Source organism: Phasianus colchicus, chromosome 14 (assembly GCF_987193195.1).
Source record: "Phasianus colchicus chromosome 14, bPhaCol1.hap1.1, whole genome shotgun sequence".
Taxonomy (NCBI): Eukaryota; Metazoa; Chordata; class Aves; order Galliformes; family Phasianidae; genus Phasianus; species Phasianus colchicus.
The window spans coordinates 9,003,924-9,021,956 of record NC_143449.1 but is presented as its reverse complement, the minus strand read 5'-3'; the positions used below and the strand labels follow the sequence as shown (position 1 = coordinate 9,021,956).

The 18,033-nt window shown below is 43.6% G+C and overlaps 2 protein-coding genes across 2 annotated transcripts; one reads left to right on the top strand and one right to left on the bottom strand.

Moving 5' to 3' along the window:
* Positions 1-1,584: 1,584 nt before the first annotated feature.
* Positions 1,585-5,595, bottom strand: LOC116229720 (glutamine amidotransferase-like class 1 domain-containing protein 3, mitochondrial). The gene is made up of 4 exons (XM_031594392.2): positions 5,407-5,595; positions 4,027-4,198; positions 3,061-3,262; positions 1,585-2,444 (listed from the first exon to the last, which is right to left on the bottom strand). Exons 1-4 carry the CDS (start codon positions 5,512-5,514, stop codon positions 2,252-2,254), a joined length of 675 nt encoding a protein of 224 aa, XP_031450252.1. The 5' UTR covers positions 5,515-5,595; the 3' UTR covers positions 1,585-2,251.
* Positions 5,596-8,342: 2,747 nt separating this feature from the next.
* Positions 8,343-16,332, top strand: LOC116229462 (uncharacterized). Its single transcript, XM_090150227.1, has 9 exons — positions 8,343-8,496; positions 9,229-9,342; positions 9,845-11,533; positions 12,115-12,214; positions 12,844-12,992; positions 13,164-13,276; positions 13,481-13,570; positions 14,344-14,466; positions 14,942-16,332. The coding sequence occupies exons 1-9, from the start codon at positions 8,436-8,438 to the stop codon at positions 15,134-15,136; spliced, it is 2,634 nt and encodes an 877-aa protein (XP_090006353.1). The 5' UTR covers positions 8,343-8,435; the 3' UTR covers positions 15,137-16,332.
* The last annotated feature ends 1,701 nt before the right edge of the window (positions 16,333-18,033 follow it).

Sequence of the window (18,033 nt, the reverse complement as noted above, 5' to 3'; positions counted from 1 at the left end):
CTAGCTCTGTGTCTGTGTGGGTTAATTCTAAAGGTTAAGATTAATTCAAATTCATCAGCCTTCCCCTAGAGTTCTCTCTATTGTAACTACATCCCATGGCTTTTCAGCCTGATAAAGTTAGTCAAAACACTCTTAATCTCAGAAAATATAAATTTCAAATGTTAATATTTATGACAAAACCTTCTGTACCTTTCCTGATTTTCTGGTATTATGTAAAAGACAAGCATTTGAGGACTTGGGAGCAGTTATTTTCCATAAGGTAGTGAATATCTTATACTTTGAATTTCCCTTCAAAAGTAGCAGTACAGGAGAACAACTATGCAGCTATGAGACTGGAAGATGTAATGAGGTCAGGTCTCCCATGGATTTGTGCTTTTTTCCTAACGAAATGCAAATTCAGACTGAATTTTCTTCATGATTGGAATACTCAGCACAGTTTTCTCTGGGTATTGTTGACCAGGGAATCTGTAGACTTTTCATGCTAAGCATACATTTCCCTCTTTTTCCTGGCAGCTACTGTCCCCAAACTGGCTGATCCTTTATGTCTTGCAGGCTTTTGAATTTTTAGTAAATGTTATGGAAGGTGGGTAATTGCTTAAAAATGATTGGTAGGAGAAGCAGTGGAAAAAATATAGAAAAGCTAAGGGCCATTTTTATTTAAAAACAAAACAAACAACATGGTACAATTGTCATTCTGGGCTGTTGTGACCCTGCCACAAGTTCTCGAGTTCCTATATGCAGCTCCACTGCAGCATGTGGGTACATTCCTTCCTACTTTGATCACTGGTGTAGTCTTGAAGGATCTTGTCGTGTTGCTAAGAGTGAAAAAATGTGCATGTGTTTAGGAAAGGATGTAAAGAGCCTGACGAGTTTGCTTAGAAGAGTCTCAGAAAATAATTACTAGCTTAGAAAAAATGTCTTAATACAGTGAGAATTTAACAGTTCAGCCTGTAATTATTATGTGATGCTACATATAGAATAAGAGCCTGTATAAGAACATACAAGCTACCATCTAAAATGCTTTTCAATCTAACGGAGACAAACCTGTCAAAATCCTGGAGCTGGAAGTAAGCTGTTCAGCTATAAAAGAGAAATAAGGCATGGTTTATCTTAAATAACAGTGATTAACTGTAGGAGTGAGCCATCAAATGGCATAGCAGTGTCTCTAAGCAAAGAACGAATCCGCTCAGCAGGTTTGCTTCAGTAAAATGTGAGTTACTGTGCTCCTGTAGAGCAGTCAGATTACACAGATGAATAGATCCTTCTGGCCTTACAAATCAGTGCCTGGCCTGTTATCTGAACAACTATGTGTGGTACTCAGTTATTTTTAGTGTCTTCTCTTTGCCAAACTTCACTGTCACCAAACCAGTTTACAGCCTGATGTTCCAGTTTCAGCTAGATGGGTATCTTGGCTGTCCCTGTTGCAATGCAGAATTGTTGCTTCCACATAATTTCTAGGAATTTTCCTAGGGACTGAAAGTAGTTGGAAACTGCAGCACTTTCTTTGGGATGCCCAGATCTCACCCTTGACTCTTTGTGCTTCCAAAGTACTCCATGCTATCGTAACTGGTCTTGCCTTAAAACAAGAAAAGAATTTAACAACTTCTTGTTAAACCTTCCTGTTAATGTTGGTTTGCTTCTGCTTTTACCAAATCTGAGTTCTAAGAAAACCTAGGAAAACAAGGGGGGGTTGTTACTACTGACTTCCTTCTGTGCTATTTTCCCCATTTACTGTCCAGCCACTAGCACTAACAACATATCCTAACGCAGAGTAAAAGAAAAAATAAAAGCAGAATTCAGCCTTTGTAAAATATGTCTGTTTTATTCAGTACCAAAACTGTGCTCCTTCCTTTTGCCACTAATTCATCTATTCTGTGATATGGTGAAAAGTAGGGAGAGATAGATTTATAACAGATCTCAGAACAATTCCCATTCACACATGATGTGCTTGTCAGGTCAGCCAAATCATAACTGAAAAGACCCAGGCAACTGCCCAGCTACTCAGAACCACAGATAATGCTGGCATTTGAGCCCTGTGGAAATCTGGCATCTGTGTGTCAGCTTATGACACTGACACTCATTACAGAATCAGAGAATTGCTGCTGATTTGGGGTCAGTACAGTAAATGTCCATGATAAAATATGCCAATCTTATACTGCTCCTGTTCTCTCACCCCAGCAGCCACCGGTGTTGCAGTGTGGGGAAGAGCTCTAAGTAGCAGTTTGCCTGTTGACATTTAGCTTTGTGGCATTTAGGCAAGTCTGATCACTTCTTTGACCATTTTTCCAATACCATCATAGATCTCATGAATGGGGGCATTGCACATGAAGGCACTGGTGGTCACCAACTTGTTCTTCACATCCACATGAACTTCAGTGACGTGTTTGTTTATGTGCTTGCAGCCAAGTTCCTTCATGGTCTCAGCAGTCTTTGCATAAGGCCATCTATAAGAAAAGAGAAAAAGACCTGTGTAGAGGATCTGAGAAAAGCCTACCACGAAAAGCCTGTTTGCACCTCACAACAGCATCTTTTAGGCCATTACAGAGAGATGTATGGTCCCTATAAAAAGCCTGCTTAATAGGTTGTAAATCTTTTCCTGTCAAAATAATTTTTCTAAGACTGTAGCATCAGGAAAATCTCCAGATTACAGTGCTGAAGTAAAGCTGACATAAAACCTTGATGTTCCAGCATAGTTGTTCTGCTGCTTAATTCTATGCACTCTATACTTATTTTGGGGTTTGGTTTCTTCACCAGCTTTCTATACTAATAACAAGAGCCATCAGTTTCTCCAGTGGGAGAATTTCCCACTCGAAGAATTCAGTCACAGCTTTCATGGATGGATAATGTCAGTCTCAATCCCTGCCTTTTATGTGTTATGCAGCCACCTTGTTCCTACCTGGGATCTGCTTAACTTTTAGTCAGTGGTCTGGCATCTTTCCCACCTTTCCTGCCATGGGACTGGAAGGTGCACAAGGCACAGTACTAGATACACTGGAGAGAGATTGCTGATTCTGTGACTTTCATGGAATGATTATGTATCAGCATCCCAAGGTTACTTACTTCTCACACTCTGTGTCATGACCGACAGTCAGCTCACAGCCTGGGAAGATTTTGGCTGCCAGCACTGGGGAAATGCAGCACAGGCCAATGGGCTTTTTGGCAGCATGGAATGCCTTCAGGACATCCTCCACTTCTTTGGAGACTGTGCAGTTCTTTCCTTGGGTGGCCCAAGTACTCAGGTTTTTAGCCACTCCAAAGCCACCTGAGAAAAGGGAAACAGGTTAGACAAGAAGATTAGTGCTCCAGGGCAGGACTTTTGTCAGGTACGGTTTGTTAGAATGTTAAAATGGATTTGGTGGATAGAAACCTTTAGGCAACACTGATGGAAGAAAGCAGAACCTTTGCAAGGCACTGAATATTCTCAGCTCCTGACCACCATGAGATAAGATTCTAAAGCACCATCTCTGTTTCTAAAGAAAACTGAACTGGAGAGGTATCAGTGCACTGCTGGTTACCCTGTTCCACTTATGAGCTCTTCTCTTTCTGTTATGGTAGAGCACGCTGACAAGCTGACAACCTTTCACTTGTCTTTTAATCCTTGTTCCAGGTCTCATCCAACCCCAATGAAATACTTTCACTGAAGACTGATTTCAGAAGAGATTGCACTTTTCACTTCTGAGTCACCCTCTCTGTGTCCCAGCTTTTGCTTCTCCTGATATAAGGCAGGCATGTTGGTGAGGGAGGGGATAGTCTTACATCCAGTAGAAAGAAGCTAAGTAGATGTACAGAGAGTAAGGTGGTTATCTGTTCTCTCTTCTTGGGACAAATTTCTGTGCTGCCATGTGCTCTTGTAATATAAGTTTAAGCAAGCACAGATGGAGGATGTCCATCATTCCATTCCTGTCTCCCAAATTATCTTTTCCCCAATTGCTTTGCCCAATTTCTCTCAGCGTGTGTTTTTCAAGGCTTACATATATCTAAGCTGTTCCAAGACCGCGGGCATGCAGACCCCACATACCAACCTACCTGGTATGATTAAGGCATCCAACCCCTTGACATCCAGCTTAGTCAGATCCTTGATGTTGCCTCTGGCTATTCTGGCACTTTCAACTAGTACATTGCGCTTCTCCTGAGTTGGCTGTCCTTTCACGTGGTCTACCACATGCATCTGGTCAACATTAGGAGCAAAAACCTCTGCCTGAGAAGGGAAGAAAAGGTCTGTTATCCTTCAGGCATGTATCCTAAACATGTTCAATACCACAGGTAGCAAATTAAAATACTTGAGTTGCTTTGTTAGGAAAGACCTTTGTTGGTGATTGCAGGCTCACCTGTATCAGATACTGGGATCAGGAAGGTTACTGTTATATGTAGTGTTATATTTTGGGAGCTGAAATGGAGCAGCCACTCCTTTCCTTACTAAGAAAACAAGCTGTTCCAAGAGTCATGCATGAAGCTAATTTCCTAGAGTTTTCCATTCATGTCCCAAGCAATCACTTTTGCTTTGGTGGCCCAAATCTGTGCTCATAAAGCCAGTTATCCCATACGGTCGCTGAGTTTTCCCCACTAGAGGTCCCTGCCAATCCAGGGATAAGCGCAGGGCGATGCTTTAAGCTCGCCAATTTAAGATACGGTGGGAGAACTGCAGCACTGCAGGAGCGAAGGAAAAGAGGCGAGACTACAGACAGCAGAGAGACAGTTAAGACAAGTCTCATCTTTAATCCACATTGCGAACACACTTTGAAGACTTTGGAATTGGGTGGGCAGGCCCTGCAGTGCTGTGCCTTCATATTTAGTGGAGCAGTTCCGATTTCCAAGAAACCAGCTCTGAGCCACTCACAGACCTCTCTCTTTTCTTCCTCTCTCAAAGAGCAGCTGTTGTGACGTGGTGTAACAGCAGTTGCTGCAGGATCACTCTTTTTTGCCCTTTCTCCAGTTCAACTCACAAGGACGCATCTATTTCCTGTTTCAATCTTCAGTGTTTTAAAAGGATGAGTTTCGAACGGCCAAAGTCATCAGTAGTCTTTGGAACAGAAGTACCAAAGCAGAGGAGAGGAAGTGTAAGCCAGAAACAGAGAGGTTCTCTTAAGAAAGTTTGCTTCAGAGTTTGAGTAGCACACAGAGTTGCTGAGCACAAAGCACACAGCCAGTCCTCTAGTTGAGCAAAGCTGTGAGCACAAAGCAGAGAGCAGAGCATTCTTCATGTTTGCTGTAGCAGCCCTGACACTGCTGTCTGCTTTGACTCCTCTCACTTAATGCTTTGCAATGGCCCCAGTGAAAGTGAGAAATTTGTGATTGGTCTATCAAGACCAATGCAAAGCTGCTAAGAGCAGTACTTTGTGCAAGAGAGACAAAGTGAAAAGCAGAGCCACGGCAAAAGGAGATAGAGATGGGGCAGGAGCCTCTTACCTGTGCCCCCTCCCTGCTGAGATGCACCAACACAGCCGAAGACTCGTGGATCTCACTGCCATCGTACACCCCACAGCCAGCCAGCACAACAGCCACTCTCTTTCCCATGGTCACAAAAAGAGCAGGAGGATTCCCTGGAGAGCCTCAAATAGCTGTGCATCTCTGTGCACTGCCTGGAGCCTTTTATAGCTTGATCCCTCCCCCAGGAGCAGGTGGGGCCAGGAGGGTTGGGCTGAATTTCTTACTGGCAAGACGGTTTTATTTCCAGCACCACAGGCAGGGCGTGTAAATATTATTTGTTTCCTCAATTGACTGCTCCCATGCAGACATTCTTACCAGCACGTTGTCTGCTGAGCATCCCCAACTGACGTGAGCTGTTCAGCAAAGCAGCTGTTTTTCCTTTTGAGATGTCGATTTTCCATTCTACTTCAGACTAAAGCAGTAAAATCTTTGTGCATAAGATGGTATCACAGGGAGCTAGCCCACAGCAAGTATTTCACCAGTGCACTTCGTATCTGTGCCCCATTTTGAAGACCTACGCTGCACCGGCAGCTTCTCTCCTTTTAACACCAAGATACCCTTTTCTGACCTTAAGTGTCCTCAGCCTCTCTGAAGAGCAGAAGTTTACAGTTGTTTCCTGGCCTTCAGGTCTGAGTTAGGAATGAATAACACAGTTCTCCATCAACAGCACCATCTGTCCAAGCAACAACATTTGCAAGGAAAATTGAAATAGGAACTGGCAGAGCCCTGACCAATACAGATGTACATGGTTGCAAGGTTCACAGCATGTGGTGGGGATGCTTCCTTGTTCATGTGGAGACCTGTTCTCTCTCGTCCTTGAAATGCTCACACCTGAAAAGATTGTGAGCATTTCTGATGTAGCTTTTCAGTGTTGAAATAACCTCTTAAGCTTATCTTGCCATTTTTCAGCAAACAACAAAATTTGTGCTACTTGACTAAAGAACATTTTTCTAGGCTTATTTGTAAGAAAACGTCCTTGTCTCTCTCTCAGAAGAGATATGAAGTGTATTTTGTTTTTAGTGAAATAGTTGCTTGGCAAGTTCTTTAGTCATACAGGCATAAGAAAGATGTTCTTTTCTGATGCATGTGACTTCATTTACTGCATGCATCTTACAAACAGTGATATCAGGCACTATATACTCAACTATACAAACGGGAATAAAGCACCTGTTTGATGGGTAGAAAAACAGTTTTTATTATCTGTGAAAAAATTAAAATGTGAGATAAGTTTGGGAAATTCCCAAAGCCTTTTCTCTTCTGTTTGGTTTCATATCTAAGTTATTGTAAGCATAATTTAGAACCGTATTATTTCCTCTTACAGGAAAACAAAAACAGCTGAATCATGCTGCAACTTGAAAAGACAGTTTCTTCCTCCTTAGACTGATAGGAGAGCAATCAATTAATGATGGAAGAAAGATTGTTCAAGGCCAGGCTGGATGAATCTAGTGCTTGATCTGGAGTTTGGCAACCCTGCCCATAGCAGGGGAGTTGGAACTATATGATCTTTGAGGTCCCTTCCAACCCAAGCCATTCTGTGATTCTAAGATAGATCATGGCTGATGACTTAAATAAACTTTGGACTTGCTGTAAACCACATCGTGTAGCATATTGCAAACTGATGGCATTGTTTCCCCTTACTGAAATAACTGTCTACGTGTAACTGAACAAAATAGGCTTGTTCTAGAGCTTGTTTCCTTGTGTGACAGGGTGTATCTCAATAGGCAAATTAAACTTAAAGATCTACAGATCTTTACAGATGTATTCTTGATAATTAATGCTTTTCAGCTAAGTTTTTCCATTCTGAATGAGAGCGTCTGCACACATCAATACCTTGCTTAAATCTGCATTAATATCCCAGTGAAGATGAGTGTGAAGGAACTCTTCTGCGCTGTAGCTATTCTCCAAGTGTATCCTCCAGAGCACTGAAGAAACCACAAATGTTTGGGTGCCAGTGTAAGGATCCAATTTGTCAGTGGAAGCATGCTGTCCCAGTCCATGTGGCTCAGCAGGCAGGAGGAGCAGCATCCTCTGGCATCATCTGTGGATCCTGCCAGTCTGGGATTGTTCTGGATTCCCAGTTGATGTGTAACCAACATGATCCCATAATGACCATGGGCCACTGACCACTGCTTTCTATGGCCTCCTGCACCCCCCTGATCACATATTCTCACATATTCTCCATAGCAAGCAGGAGGAAGCTGTGAATAGGTCCTTCATGTCTCCTTTGGGATACAGCAATGATGATCATGGCAATGACTGGTATCACTTTGCTGCCTGCACAGTTCTCCTGGAAAGCCAGTAAGACACTTCCAGATTTTATCCTCGCATTGTTGGTCTCCAGACTTCACTGACAACTCACTCATGAAAGCCCCGTAGGAATTAGGAGGAGTTCCCTGAGAGTGTGTGCAGAGAGGCTGGATGAGGTGGATGTGGAGTGGCACATGGACAAAAGTCACCTTTATGGGAATGGCACTGAACATCCCCTGGGCTTGCCCAGCACAGGACATTGGTGCCAGGCATTCATAGCTGTGATGGGGGCAAACAGGAGGACTGTGGCAGGTGTTAGGAGAAATAACTGGTCCCCAGGGATCTCCTGGGCTTCCAAAATACTTGTTTGCTCCAGCGAGATGGAGTCTTTAAAAACCCTTAATTTTAACCAGTGTAATTTCCTCACTGGCAATAGCAAAAAGGCAGTAATAGTAATAAACCGTAAGTGTTATTTTTCAAGTGTCTTTTTTAACAAGGGTTAATCAACAGTAAAATTAACAGGCCCCTGGAGGGAGCTACCAGCAGTCCATTCTGACTCAGACTGAAATTTATTGCAGCAAGAAACTCGTTTGCATTTCCTCCCGCATGCAGAAAGAAACACTAATAGAAGATGTTTGTAGGGAAAAGGGGTGGAGAGCAGGGAGGAACACAGGCCAGTGGAGTTGGTTTGGTTATAAAGAGCTAGGGAAGAAAGAGAGGCAGCATTTCAGCCCGCATCTGGGTCTTCAGCGAACTCTGCGATGGCAGTCAGAAAAGCTGAGTCACTGCATTACTCCATAGGGCTCTTGGGCATTTCCGCAGGTAGGGATCGAGTCTTCTTGGCACGGGAGGATGGGGTTGGGACTAGCTTTCATGGACAACCCCCTTTTTGAAGGGGTTAAAAAGTCTGTTTACTCCAAATCTTCTCCGCTTGGGTAAAATTTTTAGAGACGGGAGATCCCTCTGCCTGGTTCAGCAGCCAACAAAATATTTGTCTTGGCTTTAAAATGCTGGCCTGAATTTTTGTAATTCTTCCAACCTAGGTGGGAAGCAAATCAAAGCTTTTTGATAGTCATTTTCATAAGTGATTTTTTTTTTTTTAATGCACTTTCCTCTCTCTCTGTCTTTCCTGCCGCTCTGTTTTCTGTGTCCACTCCCTTTCTTTTGTCTTTCGCATTTCATCTTTCTGAGTGCTGCTCCTTTCCATTTTTAGGCTAGTTTTCTGTAGTCACAAGGCTTATGTGATCATCTTCAGAGCATGTCTGTGTGTTTGTTGGAATCGGAGAGCTGGTTTTTATTTTTTTCCAGCAATGAGGGAGCACCTCAGATACAATTAAGTTCAAGTTTCTCAAAAGTAGGCACCCAGAAAGATGTGAGACCTTGGACACAAACCAACTTACAACACTCTCCCTTGATTTTACTACTTACAGATCTTTTACTGTTATTTTTTCTCTGTTCCTTGCTCCTGTCACTCTGGCTCTCTCCTGGTGTTTTTTTTTGGGGGGTGAAGTTTACAAGCTCTTTCTCTTTTTCCACCTCCTTTGTCACACACAGGATCACTCTTGCTGGCAGTACATTTCTACAGTTCACTCAGAGCAGCCCCTGTGATCCCCAGCACAGCTCTAGGGATTCTTCTGTTGATTTTATCATCTCTTTTGGCATATGCAGGTAAGACTCGGAAGGCAGCCAGCTTCTAGGCCTCCTCTTCTATAGCCTTACATGTATTTGGTCTGCTTTGCCAACATGTTAGTACAAATTGTGGCAGCCTTGCCAGACCGCTGACGTCTCCTGCTTGGGGAATATATCAGCACACCACTTTTTTCCTATCTAAGCAACAAAAGAAATAAATGTTAGTTTTGAACAAATGCTTTATCATGATCTCTGACAATTTTAACAGAGTGAACATATGATTTCTCTAAAAACTGTTTCCAAGCTCACTTGGGGACTAGTTTAGGCATCTGTGGATTGAAATGGCATGTTGTTCCTTTTGTGCAGACCCAACCCAAGCTCACAGTAGCTCTGTTGACCATCATGCAGCTCCATGCTCATGTGGTGATCGTGGTTCCAACACACAACGTGCCTGTAGCACAGCTCCTTGTCCTAAGTACTACTTTCCATAACCTACTGCGTTGAAATCACATTTCTGTCTCCACTGCCATTTGTTTCATAGGAATTTGGAGAAGCCTAAGAAATGCCACTCTATTCTCGTCTCTTTTCCTGACCATCTCAGTGTTCTGGTGTGGCTATGGAGTGGTCTTCATCCTGCGAGGGCAAGGAGTTTTGAACGACACCGGTGACTTCCGCAATGCCTTGGTGCCTGGCCTGGTCACGTTTCCTTTGGCACTACTCATTATTGCAGTGGTGGGCTTCCTTAACAAAGAGGTCGTTCTAGCTATGATTGCTTCTGCTGTCTCACTTGCCAGTGCTCATGAAGTTGCCATGCTTTATAACACAGCTTTTGGTTCCTCTGCTGTGGCTTGCAACTATATGATTGTCTGCTTAGCTGGTGGTTACTTTGCTCTGGGAAGGATTCTTTATTTCCTCTCCAAAGAGAAAATTGCCATCCCTGGCACAGATCTTGCCAAAAATAAGGCCCATGAGCAGATCCAGTCCACCAGTGTCAGCATGAATCATTTTGCAGTCACTGGTCTTATCCTGAACATGCTTTCTGCCAGTGTCTTCGGCTGTAGGCTCCTGGGTGTCACTAGCAAACTATTTACTGGGCAAGTGCCCTGGCTGTGGGCTGCCGGGATCTACCAGATTGGAGTCTGCATTTTGTCATACCGTGCAATGGATGTACTAATGGCTACGTTCTTTGGTTTCACTTCCATCCTGAAATTTGCTGGGGGCTATTGCCTTCTATACCCAATCTGGCAAACAGAGGAGCCAACTTTTCCTATCCCATTCCTTGTGGTTTTTTCAATTCTTTTTGCAGTCTTAGCTCTTTTTCTCACTCTTAAGAGCCTGGCAGATGGCCTGTATTTGCTGTTTTACGTGGCCTACTGCATTGCATTAGCTTGTTGTCCCAAGGGATTTTTCGAAGGTGGACCCCAAGGTGTGGATGTGGCCATCTTTGTGGCCTCAGCCTTGATGACTCTGATTCACCTGTACAATGTGAAAAAAGCAGGTGCCAAAATCCCAACAGGGGAGGGTGTTGTGAAGGCCCTGCTTGCTAGCAGCAGTTTTCTGAAGCTTCGTGAAGGGGCAAACCTTCATGCACCCTACCTAGGGTATTCAAAGTATGCAGATGCTGAAGTACTTGGCTATGCATGTAGTGTCCTTGCTTCGTTTTCAATAACAGTGACTGGGGACCCACAAGCTCCGCTTGCTACTGTTGTAATTCCGTGGGTAGTGGTAGCTGGTGGGATCCTTAAGCTTTTAAGTGGCTCAGTGGCTTTTGCCCGGGGTAAAACCCTGGAGAGCAGTGCCTTCATTCTTTATGCTGTCATGTGGATCATCTGGGGCTTGACGAGATATGGTGGCCTCTATGGCACTAGCAGAAGCTTCCACACAGCAGTAGGGATTATTGCTTTCATGCTCTTCAATTGCTTCATTGTCTTCTGCACACTCTTCTTAAGCATCAGCTGGTTCTTTTACTCCCTCACTTTCTTGCTCATTGCTGTCAGCTTCTTGCTGGATGCCATCAGTGCTCTTCCAGCTGGCTATGACATTGCTGCCACTCTCATCTTTGGTCTGGTCAGCTTTTACTGCTTCCTGTCTGCCCTTTTCAGCAGCACTTTTGAGGGTTCCTGCTTACCAATGGGTAGGGCCCTTGTGCAGCTTAGTGGTGTGGGGGGAGGAATGACCAAGTGCCTTCATCTGCCTGCCAGGAAAGCTTCCTCAGTCAAGAGAATTGCAGGTAAGGGAAATATATAGGGGATTATGCAGGGTGGAGGGGTAATTCTGGGAGATTTTGTAGCAGAATGGTATTAAACGGTAGCAGAACGGTATTAAAAGGACATTTTTTCAATCTAGATGTGGAAACCTTGATAATCTGATTATATTTTGACCAAGTGGGCCAAGTTTTAGAAACTAAGATCACTATGGGGGAAAATAGGACCAATTCCTTGATAGGACTTGGGTTTAGCAGTGAACTCACTGCTGTCTCTCCTATATCATGTCACTGTCCAGTCTGAAACGTGTATTCTCCAAGGCTAGGGCTGCCACTGACAGCTTTCTACAGAGAGTGCATGGTGCTTGCTTTCTCCACAGGGCTGAATGACTTCTAGCCCAGATGAACATGTCCCAGAATTCCCCTAAATGCCAGATATCTTCTTGGGTGAATGCTAGAAAATGCACTGTCAGAGGAAATACTTTGCCAGTTGGAAAAAGGAGATGAGAGCACTGAATTGGCTGTTTTGTCTGCGACAGCTCTCCCGTGAATTACAGACCCTCAGTTCTAGTCACTCAAGGGATTCTGCCCTGTTCACATATCAACAGATATCCTGAAGAACGGAGGGACTTGCGGCATCCCCACCGACACTGTGTATGTGCTGGTAGCAGCCTGTAATCGGCCTGATGCTGTGGAGAAAGCTCACCGGTGAGTATTACCTCACTGCCCTGGTGAAGCTAAGGAAGCCTGTCAGAGATACAGCTTCTGCTGAGTTCTGGCTACAGCAGCCATTCGGAGCAATGAGACATGTACCTTAATTTTACCAGGAACAATAACGTGATAAGCCCAGGGGAGAAGATCCAAATGAGAAAAGGAGACAGCTGAGCAGGAATTGTCCTAAAGTATATTGAAGGCTCCTGACAGGTGATGGAGCCAGGTAGCTTGGGTATCACAAGGAAACTCAAAGATCAAGAAATGTCATAATAGAGCAGGGAATTATTGTACATATCTCTAGATACATATTGTCACAACTAAAATCCCTCTTCCCTCTTGTGTTTAACAAATGTCTCTAGCTCTACTTCTGCAAGCAGCTGAGACCCCTCAGAACTTGGGAAACTGGGTCTTGTACCTGTCACTACACAAGAAGCTAAAGCCTTCATTTGGAATTTGTAACTGGGAGCAGACATTCAAGTTCTTTCCTCTCAGACTGTCTGTTGAAACAGTCCTACTTTCATTATAGACTCTTGGACTCCAGACCTGTCTAATGCCATTTCTTTTTCAGCTTGGAATTAAATTCTGGCTTACTTCCAAACTTGTTTTTCTTGCCTCCTTTCCAGCTCCAAGCGCCAGGCTCAGGAGCGCCCCATGTCACTCTGGATTTCTAGCCTGAAGCAACTAGAACCTGCAAAACATTTGTTCAGCCCCCTCCTCTGGGACTTCATGGATGCTGCCTGGCCATCTCCTATTAGCTTGGTGATTCCCAGAGGTGAGGAAATGCTGTTACTTCCAAGCTCTCTGGAGAGTTTTGGGTTTGAAATTCCAACTGTAAGTCATGTTTCCCTGCAATGCCATATGTTCCGCGGCAGTATCTCTAGAAAGATCACTGTGTTTGGACTGATGCACATCAGTAAGTGCTGTGTGACTCTTCCTTGTGCAGGTAAATGGGTGGACTTCCTGGGAATGAAGGACTCTGCTAAATACGTTGGTACCCCTCAGAGCGTTGCCATCCGCATCCCTGACTGCTCGGTCACCACGCACCTCATTGACTTGGTGAGTGATCCTACCTTGAACACTTCTGTTGCAAGCACAGGTTTGTCTGAAGTCAAACGTGGCTTGTGGAACAACAGCAGCTACAACCTGTAACTCAGTGACTTTACCTGTGCAGTAGCTGCTGGGGTAACGACCTGTTTTGTACCACAAAACTTGCTGAGAGCTCTTGTTCCCGTTTTTTTTTTCTTTTTTTTTTGTCACCAGGTTGGCCCCATTGTGGTCACATCAGCTAACCCAACAGGAGAGGCAGACACAACACACCACAATCAAGTGTATGCCAAGCTGGGAGATAAGGTAATCGTGGCTTTGTGTCTTTTCAGTCCAGCAGGTCCCAAAAGAATGGAAGAACACAATTACTCTGTTCCCAGTAGGCAAGTCAACAGATGATATCAAGAATATGGGAGAACATCTAATTAAATATGTCATTGACACTCCTCCTGTTGGTGATGGAGTGAGAGAACAATGTAAAATGAAAAACTTGATGAGAAGCCAAAATGCTTCTGTTTTGTACAGTATAGTTATGGCTTGGCAAAATGAATTAGTTTGTCTTCAAACAAAGGATGATACGAGCAACAAAAAAATGCCTCACTTTGTACAAGCAACAGAAACACTGATGCCTAATTGTACCAGGGCTCTAGCTGCCATTGAGTTATCAGAACACTGGGGATTCCTATCTAAAGCTGAAGCTAATATGAAACAGGCACTGGAGCTTTAAAATATCCTGAGATCCTAAATCCTTGGGACAATATATTCGTGGCGGCTTATGTAAATCTCTCACCACTAACTCCTCCAAAAACTCTTTTTCTATACCTTTGCTTTTTGAATGGGAATCCCTCAAAACTCCTCAGCTGATGCAGGCGTGTTTTGCTTGTACTACTGATTCACATCCCACAGAACTCTCTTTGCTTTTTCTGAGTTCATTCCAAACTCAACAGGTAGTTAGTGGCAATGCTGTGGTGTAGGAAGGAGCTGAGCTGCCCTTGACAGCTGCCTTCTGTTGAGAAGGAGAAACTGCCATCTCACTGCCCATGTGCCTGAACTTGGTGTGGAAATTTGCTGCTCCTCAGGTGGATGCAGTTCTTTGCGATGGTCCTTCTCCAGAGAATATTGCCTCTACTGTTGTGGACTGCACCAAAATTGACAGTGGAAACATAGGATTCTTCAGAGTTGGTATAATTCCCAAGTCTCAGGTAAAGTTAATCTTGACTTTATTTATTCTCCCTTTCTTTCTCTGCTTTGCCCATTCCCATGAAATAAGCATCAGACTGGAAATTTCCTGTTCTATAAAGAGATGAAAAAATCTGTGATAGCATGAGGAGTTATCACAGTGCAGTATGAAAGATATCCATGTTGCCTGTGTCCTGATCCCGTAACCATCATTACACTTCTCTGAGCTGGGCAAATTCCTGAGGAATGTGTGACATAAGACTGATTCCTCAGGGAAAGGGCTCTGAGGTCCAATATCTCTGATCTCAGTGGGGCAGACTCTGTATTCACACCTGTTCCAGAGACCTTTGAGCAGATAGAAATGCTTAGTGCAATCCCAAGAACGGGCCCAGACAGGTAGTTTTAAAAAAGAAAAGAGTTTATGTAAACAGCAGGAGAATAAATCAGTACTTTCCCCCTAACCAGTAACACACTTACAGCTGTGTTTATTAAATCTAGGTGCTGCAGATACTGGAACAGGTGCAGAGGAAATACTCAATGGTCCCTAACAGTGATGGCTGCACCACAAAAGGCCGGGAAGAACATCTGAATCACGTCCATGCTGTGCACAACGGGGTGGGCACGGCTGCCTCAGCACAAAGATTTGCAGTGCAGTCTGCTGATGGCGGCCGTGAGAACCACACTCGCCTCTGACTTCTGTTTGGGTCAAGCAGTTACGTGCTCACTAGGGAGGTGTCTGCTGGAAAATGATGTATAGGTCAAACTGGGGAATGGGAGAGATTTCTCAGCTACAGGGGTGATTTATTCACTTTTCTATGGATACTGCTAAAATATCCCTGATCTACGGTCACGTTCACCCAGTTTGTAGAAGCAATATTTTCACTTATAGAGATTGCCAGCTCTCACTGAAAGGAAAGTGTTACATCAGTGAGTGGCTGAGCCCAGGGTAACAGAGCTTTTTTCTTTTCACTAGAAGTTAATGCCTTTGGTTTGGGGCAGAGAATAACTTGAAACATTATACAATTATATGTTAGGGAGCAAACACTGCATGAGGCTGGAAATGGAAGAGAAAGAAGGGAAGGTGTATTCAGGTACTATCTTAGTGAATACAGTGAACTTCTTGAAAAGATGAAACAAAATGTAGTCTTGGGAACTGGGGCTATCCTTGATATATCTGCTCTGAATAGAAGTCACAAAAGCCAACGCTAAAACAAGTGCTGTTGTCTGAGGTGCCATTTTTGGATTTTCACAGTCAGTGTGAGGGTAGAATTGTCATTTTGATGTCTCCAACAATACCGCCTTAGAAGTGCTGGAGCATTATGGAAGACCCTCACTTCTCATTTTATCTTCTGCAGAGTATGAATTTCAAAGGAATCATATGCTCTGCATTTGAAAACACTAGAAGCTGGTCTCTTGCCTTTTGGCATAACTGTACATAATTCATGGTACATTTCCTTCAGGGTGCACATCTTGTACAGAGTGGTATCTGAACTGGAGGAAGCAACAAGAAATTTCAAAGAAACTCAAGGAGTTTTCCTTGGTGAAATCTGCATGGCCATACAGTAGTAGCTTGTTTGGCCTCTGAAAACTGTTGACGTTACTCTTACCTGACTCAGGTGCAAGGTGCTGATCAAACTCCAGCTGAAACCAATGAACGATCTCATTGATTTCATTTGGAGCACTGTTGGAACTTAAGAATAAATGCTGTGCAGTCAGAGTAGCTAAACCTCTGTGAACCACATCTTCTCAGCTTGTTCTTTACAGAACTGGTTCTCTCCCTGCAGAGAAGGAAACTGACAGATAACTGAGTTTGTGAAATCATTTCACTGGTCTACTTACTGTATCTCTTTGGTGTTTCTTAAAACTGATTTACAGAATTCAATAAAATATTTTCAACAAACAGTCATAAGTCATACAGGACTGTGCTATCATCCGCAGCAAGCGCCAGAAAAAAACTTTGCAAGTAACATGATCGTGGCATTTTGGGGTTGCCAGGAGTGCACAAATGATCTTACAAGTGGATCAGATTGCATCCCTTTCCAGGATGTGAGAGAAGGGGGGAAGAAAGCATAATAACTAACATCAACCCCCCAGTGCCAGCTTCCTTGCTGGGTAGTGCTAATGAATTCATAAACAACAAGGCTGAATTTGGCTCCTTTTCTTAACCAAGTTTTACAAAAATAATAAACATTGAAATCTGAGGAAGCGCAGTAAGAAATATGAATCTGGAAAGAAGCATTACAAAGCCTTTTGCTATGTAAAATAGCCTTGGCTTAAATAAAGTATGGGTGCTGCTTCCCCATGCTTCATGTAATAGTATGTTTTAGTGTGCCCCAGCTTAAAAGCAGTTTGGAAAGCTGGATTCTTCACAAGGTGCCTTGCCTTGATCCATCTTTTCCTCTCTCCCTGGTGCATGTTTCTTACAGGAACTTTTGCTGCCAGGAGCAGGATGCTGGGAGATCATGCCAGGAACCATTTCACATGACAGGTGCAAGACAGGGAGCACCTTCATTTAATTCAGTCCTTGCTGTACCCCTCCCACACCTCTCTTATGGATGAGCAAACCAGGATGAAATAAATTGGGATAAAAGCAAATTGGGATGAAGGAGGAGACTTAAATGGGATCTTTTGTTAAGTAGGGGCAAAATAATTTCCAATATTTCCAGAGTTTTCCCAGTATTCAAGGTTAAGCAGAACATTTTTAAAAAGAAATAAAGAGCCACTGTTACTTGACAATAAAGTGTCAAATCCAGAATACTCCCGTTATAAACTTTTGGCCCTTTTCAGCACAATTTGCTGAAAAAAACATAGATCAAATCTGTGCTGAAACATTGGCAAGAGTTTGTAAAATACTTTCACCTCTAAGAATATGGGGTTTTGTCAAAAAGTATTGCCCAGCCCTCCTCAGAGGAGACTCGGTGTGCCCTTCTGGTGCTGTTCCTCTCACATCATGCTCAATGGGAAGGAGTTGCTGCATTGCAGTGTGGCAATCAAGAGGAATATAAAGGGATTTGGGACCCTCAAATATCCATCCAAGGAGGAGTTTGAAGTCACTGAAGAAAATCAAGAAATTTTCAAGAAAAGCCAATTTTGGTTTAATTGTCAGTGACTCTGAGGTCTTTATTTTGTCTGGGAGACAAAACAATCTCATGAATGGGCCTGTTTGTGAGAAAAGCAACACTTTAGTCCCACTGGGATTGGAATCAACCCAGGAAGCAGGCCTGTTCCTCCTTGATTTTGCTCTTTGTACAGTCCAGACATCTGTGTCAATGGAAAAAAGAATGGAAAACAAAGAAGGGCATTTTCTAGTCACAGGAAAAGCCAACTCACTTTTCTGAGAATAGAACTGTGCCATAGGAACAGGAACTGACTCAATGGCATCTTCGTAAGGGTGCATGTTGGTATAGTGGGTGGAACAGATACTCCAGTGGGGAGAGTGGTTCAGAGAGGAAGGGTGGCATCACCACTACCTCCTGAGTGAAGCAGCTGAGAAAGGGCTCGAGACATGGACAGAGTCAGAAATGCCCCATGACTGCCTCTGATTTAAGAAAACACCACTGGGAGCTGTAGGGACACAGACCTCATCTGTT

Bases quoted from the DNA above. Each gene is read 5' to 3' on its own strand.
- LOC116229720 (XM_031594392.2), bottom strand. From the start codon at position 5,514: ATGGGAAAGAGAGTGGCTGTTGTGCTGGCTGGCTGTGGGGTGTACGAT. The intron at 4,199-5,406 runs GTAAGAGGCTCC...TTCCCTTCTCAG, and splicing joins TCAGCAGGGAGGGGGCACAG to GCAGAGGTTTTTGCTCCTAA. The intron at 2,445-3,060 runs GTAAGTAACCTT...CTTTTCTTATAG, and splicing joins CATGACACAGAGTGTGAGAA to ATGGCCTTATGCAAAGACTG.
- LOC116229462 (XM_090150227.1), top strand. From the start codon at position 8,436: ATGGCAGTCAGAAAAGCTGAGTCACTGCATTACTCCATAGGGCTCTTG. The intron at 11,534-12,114 runs GTAAGGGAAATA...ACATATCAACAG, and splicing joins CTCAGTCAAGAGAATTGCAG to ATATCCTGAAGAACGGAGGG. The intron at 12,993-13,163 runs GTGAGGAAATGC...TTCCTTGTGCAG, and splicing joins TAGCTTGGTGATTCCCAGAG to GTAAATGGGTGGACTTCCTG.